The sequence below is a fragment of the Pinus tabuliformis genome, chromosome 2_1 (assembly GCF_031772625.1).
Source record: "Pinus tabuliformis cultivar Carrire ecotype Pingquan chromosome 2_1, CPIR1, whole genome shotgun sequence".
Lineage (NCBI taxonomy): Eukaryota > Viridiplantae > Streptophyta > Pinopsida > Pinales > Pinaceae > Pinus > Pinus tabuliformis.
The window spans coordinates 464,432,942-464,441,991 of NC_142299.1; the positions used below are offsets into that span (position 1 = coordinate 464,432,942).

The 9,050-nt window shown below is 35.4% G+C and overlaps 1 protein-coding gene and 1 non-coding gene across 2 annotated transcripts; both read right to left on the reverse strand.

The window, feature by feature from the left end:
• Nucleotides 1-4,765: 4,765 nt before the first annotated feature.
• LOC149200934 (small nucleolar RNA snoR101) lies at nucleotides 4,766-4,827 on the reverse strand. Its single transcript, XR_016254071.1, has one exon. It is a non-coding gene; the product is annotated as a small nucleolar RNA snoR101 (small nucleolar RNA).
• Nucleotides 4,828-5,468: 641 nt separating this feature from the next.
• On the reverse strand, nucleotides 5,469-8,807 carry LOC149200935 (U1 small nuclear ribonucleoprotein C-like). The gene is made up of 5 exons (XM_089402824.1): nucleotides 8,515-8,807; nucleotides 8,335-8,377; nucleotides 6,779-6,820; nucleotides 6,399-6,678; nucleotides 5,469-6,250 (listed from the first exon to the last, which is right to left on the reverse strand). Exons 1-5 carry the CDS (start codon nucleotides 8,520-8,522, stop codon nucleotides 5,901-5,903), a joined length of 723 nt encoding a protein of 240 aa, XP_089258950.1. The 5' UTR covers nucleotides 8,523-8,807; the 3' UTR covers nucleotides 5,469-5,900.
• Between the last annotated feature and the right edge of the window lie 243 nt (nucleotides 8,808-9,050).

Genomic DNA, 9,050 nt, shown 5'->3' on the forward strand with positions numbered 1-9,050 from the left:
CCAAGAAGATTATGTTTCCAATAAATACTTCTCGAGCACATGAAAACCAACATAGAGAGCATGGAAATATGGGTGGTGCTCTTAAATTCTCAAAAAAAAAAATCTTAAGAAATAAGAGGTCATTGGTAAATCAAAGGACAAAGATAAATCCACGATTGATGATGCCCATTGTAAAGGGGATATTTGTGAAAAACTAGAGGACTTGGATCTCTCCTCCATAGTGACAATTCAGTCATATGGAAAATAACATAGAGGGTCAAAACATCTCAAAAGCCATTCCCGAGAAAGGAGAGGGTATGAGAAAATCAAAGGACAAAGATAAATGCATGGTTTTAAGAATTACATATTTACATATGTTGGTGGAAAGCAAGAAGGAGACACTCTTGATGATTGTTTAATGGGCAATGTATGGACAAAACAATTCATGAATATTAGTGTTCACTTGAGGCCTTCCTCCTTCCTCTCAAGTGAATAAGCCAAATTCACATAAGAAAGAGGATTATGTTTGCAACAAATACTTCTCAAGTGCATGAAAAACAACACAGGGAGCATGAAAACGTGGGCGGTGCTCTTGAATTCTCAAAAAACAATCTTAAGAAATAAGAGGTCATTGGTAAATCAAAGGACAGATAAATCCATGATATATGATGCCTATTGTAAAGGGGATATTTGTGAAGAAGTCAAAGACATAGATCTCTGCATCGAGAGAATTTGAATGCATGAAAAAATAACATAGCAAGTGAAAATATGGAATGTGATGCAACATGCAAGGCAACATGTGAGGGACAAGTGATAGTCAAAATGGTGAATAAGCTACTCAAGAAGATTTTTACAAATATCTTTAGGAAAGCTAAATCAAGGAATAAAAATTCCAATGACTTAGGCTTTAGTGTTGCTCAGTTAAAACAACAAATGTCTAAAATGAAAAGCAGAAAACAAATAAAATTGGTTGACATTTATTTTTATATGAGAACAAGGGTTAATGCATCAAGATGGGTTTGCAATTTTGTGTCACCCTAACTCATGTGAACGTCTTACCCAAGATTTAGCTTCAGCTTTACATGTTCGTTCATATTCTTTAAAAATGTGTTCTTGTGTTTTACACCGAACATCAATCCTCCTTGAGAAGATGAATCTACTCAAACCCTCACCCACCACCTTTGTTTCACTTTCCTCTCACACCAAGAGGGTATTTATGGAACTACCAATGCAAAGTGTATCTCATCTAGCCCCACCTGTCCACCTCCAAGAGAGTGGCATTGATTTAGGTTTTGAAGAAAGACTTCTTTCAAAAACCTTGAAGAAACTTCCCCTGCATACCCTGGACCTTCAAAAAAAAAAGGGTGACCCTTAACTTGTAAAACAAACTCTACAATTTTCTGTTGAGGAAAAACATTATCTGTGTAAGCTCATTTCCATAAGGGGAGTCAAGAGTCAAAGGGGCTTCAAGAGTGCTCAAACTTATAGCAATGGTCCAAGAAATAATGTCAACCAAGGTTCAAAAATGAACATCAAGTAGAGGGTACCTTTGGAGGGGTCTTCTTGAACAAGTCATGAGTTTCAAGCAAGGTCCTTTTTTTTAAGTAAAAAGTCATTTTATTACAATAAATTTACATAGTTTACAGCACAGTAAATTTTATTTATAATTAAAATGAATATACATCTCTGAATAACAAAATAATTTTCTATATCTTTATATTAGACCTCTAATTAAACCTCTTAAATCTCTTAAATGTATAAATACATTTTTTCCCTTTATTATTTCAAAAAAGTTTACACTTCATTACCTATAGATAATAAATTAAAAAGTAATTAGGCATGTTGAACATATAAATAAATATGTCATTCATTTCCTCTAATTGTATACATCTGTTATTTCAAATATATATAGTTCATGAATAATAAATTAAATAGTAATTAGACCTCTTAATGCATAAATACATACATAATTATATCATTCCTTTCCTTCAAGGAAATACATCCCTCTCTTTCATGTATTTGACAAAATCATTCCTTTCGTTATAATTACCTACATCCCTTCCTGTATTTGAAAAAAGACAAGTTTATAATTACATGCATCCCTTCTTTCATGTATTTGACAAAAGTTTACACTTCCAATAATTTTTTTTTTAACTTTCGAAAGGTTTACACTTTTCACTTTTCAGTAGTTTAATGAATAATAAATTTGAGATTAGAATGAAAGTTAAATATAAATCAATTCAAATTGAATTTTCATTTTAAATAAAATATAAATTTAAAAAATACACTACCCTTAAGAACATGAAGAGATAAGATACACCTAAGATAGGCACAGCGACAAATGAAAATAAACATGGGGCATAGGCTGAAAAATATTGAAGAAATCTCTCTCCTACATATTTTAAGGCATTTAAATAGAAATGTCATCAGATAGGGTAATCTAGGAGTGGAATATGAAGGTGTATTATTGAAAACAATGAAGAAGGCAAGGAATTTGCTCTCGTGCCTTAGCCTTCCAGCAATATGCACAAGATAGAAGGGCCAACAAAGTTCACGGCCATTCAAATTGTTGGTTCGATTCATTTAAATCTGGTATGCACAAAGAACTTGACATGATAAACAAGGCATATACCCTTGGATACATCAATAAAATTAGATCAAGCTCGGACAGACCAGGAGATTGGACAATTGGATGGTCATCCCACTGTCATTCTTAAACTCACATGGAGGAACGTTGGTCCAATGAGTCATGAAGGTAAGGTCTGTAACAGATTTGTGGATCAGTGGAGATCCGCTCTTAATGGCAACCGGTGAATACACTCGAGAGAGAAATGAAGAGGAATACTGCCTATTTAGGAAGGCTTTTTTGGGTTTACGATCACCTTCTTTCTATTTATCTCAAGTTTTCTTATCGTCGGTGTTCATATTTGGGGCATCAGGCTATGAAGACTTAGTTTTCTTATCCTCGGTGTTCATATTTGGGGCGCCTGGCTATGAAGACTTAGTTTTCTTATCGTCGTTGTTCATATTTGGGGCGTCTTATCGATGAGATATTAAACTCATATTATTATTAATATTAGCTTTAAACTATGTTATTTTATAACTTAAAGAATGTCTTAAATTTACCTCTAAACTAAAAATGAAATACTAGAATAATAAAGAAAGAAAAAAACAATAGTTAGATTTGATCCAACTAGTGTTGGATAATGTCATACAAAATCTTGTTTGTCAAGTACGTGTTGTAAGCCATTCTAAACCTCAACAAACTTTGCCATAACATAATAGTTTTTGTGCCTCTGCTTATTATGATTTGAACCCTAGATCATCATATCCTTAATAACATCTTTCAGGGACTCTATAATCACTAGGGTATGAGCAACTTCCTCGTACATTCCATACAAGTTATCGATCGCTTCAACATCTATATCTAGTGGATTGCACTCGACCTTTTTTTAGTTGTATCCTTCTCGTTAAGCGACTCAATGGGGAGCTTACGGTACGAATTAGTGTTAAAAACTGACTTGATATTAACTGAGATTAGGCTTCGTTTTCAAGAGTACAGCACCAGGCTTCTGCAAATCTTCACTCAACGAGACCAGGCTAAACAATTGCCGGCCAATCATTCCCCCATGTGTTAAATTTTTACAAGCCCGTTTGACATGAGGTAAACTTGAATTTCTCAAGTGGGCATGCTTTTCTATACTTCAAATAATTTCAGCCGACATTTAGGCACTCGAAAATCTTTAGAACTCAAAACTTGAATTTCTCAAAAGGGCATGCTTTTTTATAATTACAATATAATTTCAGCTGACATTGGCATTCGAAAATTTTCAGATGTAGCACATGTCCAAGTGGATGTGGGATGGAGCGTTATGCTCCCCATGTCCTGAGGTAAACTTGAATTTCTCAAGTGGGCATGCTTTTCTATAGTTCAAATATAATTTCAGCCGACATTTCGGCACTCGAAAATCTTTAGGTCTCAAAACTTGAATTTCTCAAAAGGGCATGCTTTTTTATAATTACAATATAATTTCAGCTGACATTGGCATTCGAAAATTTTCAGAAAGTAGCACGTCCAAGTGGATATGGGATGGAGCGTTATGCTCCCCAATCAGTTTTTATTTCCGTAAATGACATGTTGAGCTCATGATGAGGCCTTGTTTTTTATATGGCCCTGTGACCTGAAAAAATCTAGGGTTTACCTTGGGTACTATCCTCAGCCTCGGAAAGAGGGGAAGTGCTTACAGCTTTTCCCTGGGATATGTTAAAACCAGCAGAAAAAGAGTAATCTGACTTATTTACCAGTTAGGCAGTACTAACAGCAAATAGTAAATGGGAGTTTAGAAGTTTCCTGTTTGACCATGGAACTTATATAGGCTCATCTCCATGACCTGCGACATTGGAAATGGGTTAAGCATGAACAAAAAAGAAATGCGGCAACCATGATAAAAGGGGCAACAAGAATGGATGAAGTTGACTCTGCAAACTTCTAGACATACTAGTAGAACACAAGTAAAATTCCATATAAATTAGAAGAGTGGAGAGGAGTACACATTTAGACATGACACTGCCCAGAGAATTGCAAATCTAAATTACGTTGCACTGTCTGATTTTACGGAGCCAGGAAAATATTTGAAAAAAAAATGAAGATCCTGCACTAAAACAAGTTAAAACAGAAAAAAGAGTAAATCTTCGGCATAGGCAAGCTCAACCAAACAAAAATCTGATAGGACCCACTAACCCAACAAAATAATCATTTGGTAGAACTGTTTTATTTCACTAGCATGGCATCAGCAAATTATGTTTTCAACAGAAAACTTACCTGAATTCAGCGATCAAGTGTAAACACATCCTCTGCCATGCAGTAAATATAAAGGTTTTAAATATTCAGAGAGATGACAAAATGCAATTTTAAAAAAGGCCAATATAAGCAATGCCCAAGATAAAATAAAAATCTTCTGTCATATGATAACGTAATTTTGAAAAGGGACAATGTTATAAATACCATAGATTGATAATTATTCCATTGTCAGCCTAACATTCGGCTGTCATGAGCAACAGCATTCTATGCATTATTACGTTAGTGGCTCTTAACATACAAGACCGAAACAACAACAACAAAAAATGAAATAAACTTAAATTTCTTCTATTATTTTTATCATTTCTCTATAATTAAATTTCAAATAGAAAATATCATAAAAAATAGTATAAAATGAAACCCTAGAACCCTAAACAAATAAAAGGTTTTCTGAATTTTGATTTTGTGAAAACAACTACACCTTAGGCAGAATCATATATATAAACTAGGTGGGCGAAAAGTTAAAAGTAAGAAATACCCACAACTTACCTGCATTTTCTTGATTGTTCATTAACAAAGGAATAAAATATTTATCGGTTTACTGCTAGGAAAAAAATTAGCCTCTTTATTTAAACCTAAAATATTTCACTTCCTATTATAAAAGCAAGCAAGGCACAAAGAAAAGAGATACTAACCATGAAACCATCACCTTGTATTAACTTGAAATTTGTCCATTCCTCTTCAGAATCCTAGTATTTTGGACTCTGAAGTACTAAGGATAAAACAACAGTCTATTATTGTATATAAACTCTTAAAAAAATGTCAACAAAAAGAGAATTGAGAAACTATGTGCATAAAAGAAGCTCTCTGCTTGGTTGCAATTAAGCTGGTAATAGGAAAATAAGATTCAAAGCCTAACCATAGCAACACAAAATTATATGTAAAAAAATAAAATATTGCTTGGGCAAAAGGTGTGATCACTTCAGGTCGATAGCCTGTACCTATTCCAAGCGAAGTCCCACTTCCACCTCAATCGTTAGGCAGATTAATTACCACAGAATGCAGTTGTAGTAGTTGCCGGTACACTAGACATAACTATCTAGAGCTGTAAATGATGCTGGAATTAGGAGTTTTGAGTTGTGTAGGTAGGATTTGGGAGCCCTGCTGACGTACTCTGTTGAGAAAAACTAACTGGGACAGATGCATAGTTATAAGTCCCAAAAGCTCCACTTGTAGGAACAGAATTTGGCTGTTGGTTTTGGTACGTACCAGGAGGACCAGAAATAGGCAGATTAGACATAAGGCCATTAGACATAGGTGATGATGTAGGTGTCGATGGCCTTAGCCCCACAGAAACTGGCGCCAGGGTAGGTGGCCTTGGCAAACCATTTGACTGTGTTACACCAGGCGGTGACGTAACTGTTGCAACAGGAGGTCTCAGCGCCGGAGACAAACCCATAGATACACCATAACCTGTATAGATACACCATATATAGTGTTACTATGCACATACCCACTAAGGCATGAGAATATATTATACTTGAAAAAAATACTGCTAGGAAAAAAGATGCACCTCGCCTCTTAATAAAAAAACTGCCAAGTGGCCACCATCATGCAATACCTGGAGGAAGGGTTGTAGGTCGTGGTAAAACTGGTGGACGAACAGTAGGTACCAATGGCTGGCCATTTGGTAGCTGTGTAGAACCTGGTACAGGCAAAGTTGGGGGTGGCAACACTGGAATACGTGGCCTCTGCATAGTAGCAGCAATATGCTGCTGAAAAGCAGCACCAACTTGTTGCTGAAAAGCTGTTGTCTGACCAAGGTGTTCCTTGACCCTCTGATCTATCAAGCTTTGAGTTTGCTGCTCCTCAAATTGTTGATAATATGCACGGACATTTGCCTGGAAAAATAGAACATCAGAATATACTGTTGTTCCTAAAAATTGAAAACATCTTCTCCTACGAATTTTGCTGCAATGACTCTGTTAGAAATGATCATACCTTGTGCTTGTAACCTGCATTGTGTTGCTTTCTGACTGAGGGCTGCACAAACAAATGAAGTGAAAAAGAATTTTAAAAATAGTAACAGACCTGCTATATCAAAACAGTGTACTCCATCATTCACATTAAAACATGTGAAATTGCAATATGTACAACTTAAAATCACATTTAAAATAAATTTATTTCTTGGATTACCAGAACCATGTTTACAATATCCTTATGATAACTTTCATGAAGCATCATATTCATAATTCATTACTAATGAGTTATCATTGCCAACTTCAAACTTAAATTCTCATATATTGTTTAAAAAAAATAATAGTAAATATGAAAGAGTCAATAGTTATAAAAACTACTAGAAACTAGAAAAGACAAGTAAATCTATTATCTATTGCTTATGCTTGGGCCTCTTGCCACCACAAGAAATGTCTAGTTTTTTGTCTTGTTGGAAAATCAAGATCTTTGTCATTAATATCACCCTCTAAGCATTGATATCCAGAGGTATCATTGTCATTACCTCTGTATCTGTATAGGGATCTTTGTCATTAATATCACCCTCTAAGCATTAATATACAGAGGTATCTTTGTCATTACCTCTGTATCTGTTTAGGGATCTTTGTCATTGATATCACCCTCTAAGCATTAACATAAGATAGAAAAAGCATAGCATGTCAAGTCAAGGTTTTGTTTGAGTGACGTTATTGGATGCAGGTGCAAAAGTGTAAAGTGTAGTTATTACCAAGGTGCAATGTCATGTGTAGTGCAAAAGTGGTGTTATTAGCAGTCCCCAGGTTAATGCGACCTTTGTGGATGGGAGCAAGTCCTATAAAACATTGATATAATAGATACCTCTCATCCTTGACTTTGTGACCCAAGCCTAAACACAGACTAGTGTTTTAAAAAAATATTAAAGAAAAAAACCAAAACTAAGCTGTCCTGTTCCACCTGATAATATCACTTGACTAAATCTCACTAAGGCGTAAGGTCATGTGTGGTGCAAAAGTGCTGGTATTAGCAGTCTCCAGGTTAACCACAATAAACTGCGGTGAGAGATATCATACTCCATGGTATTTACAGTAAAATACTCTCACCAATCTATTTAATGAGCCCAACTACATCAGACTTAGCAGAGTAAGAATCCATGAACAACACTTTTCATATAGAAACCCTAATTTGGATTTATAGATAAACAAAACAAGCCCTAACATCCATACTTTCTTGGAAGTCCAAATAAAAACAGAACTCGTCTCACAGGGAGCTGATCCTAGAGATTTTCCTATTGATGTGAACTTAGTTCTGGGAGATGCTTTTTCACTACAAAATATTCGTACTTTCTTGGAAGTGCAGCTAAAAACAGACCTCAACTCAAAGAGGGCAGATCTTAGATATTTCCCTATCGATGCGAACTTAGTTCTGGGAGATACTTTTACACCCGAAATTTGTATTACACAGATTGCACTATTTTAATTCCATCGGCCCTTTTGTGGTAGAGTTATCTTTTGCTCTCTAGAATCTAAATACTTTACTCTACAACTTGACTTCAAAAGGAAACTTACCGAGTCGTGCGTCAAATAAGTATCGCAATAATCGCAATAATACCTTCACAGAAAAATCAATGTTTAGTCCCATCACGAACAAATTAAAGCTTGAGCGCATAAACAGAAGGAAAAATCCTGCAAAAACAGAATAAACCGTAGAGAAATGAAGAGTTATAACCGTCACGTCCTATTGCGTACCTTGGCATGATGCAAACCTATTGATATCTCTCCGATCACCGATCTTCGGAGTTTTTCCTCAACTTAAACCCTATCAGTTTTAGCAAAACCCTTTTTGCTTCGTAAAAAACCTTGTTCGTTTCAGCCGGAGCCGGAAAACTGTTTGCAGAACGAACCCTTATGAGGAGATCTGAGGAATTGAATATTTAAAGCTTTCAAGTCGCTAGAATAAATAAGATCTTAGATGCTCGATGAAACCCTAGGAAGCTCGGAGCAAATGGAAAATGAGCATCGAAAATGTGAAAGTGGTCACTATCGGTCGTCTTCATTTTATAGGTCTGGATGGGTTAGCCCATTCACCTTTTGACGAAACGCTACGACCACCCATTTTGTGGGTGGGTGCCTTAGGGAGAAAGTTTGTAAGAGTATTGGTATTAGTGTTTGTTATGTGTTAGTTAATACGAAATAATATGTATTATTGTTTTGTGGTTTTATTGAGGCCTAAACGAGGTTTTAATTTATTGATTTTGAGTGTTCTTGAAAAAATTAGAGCCTTG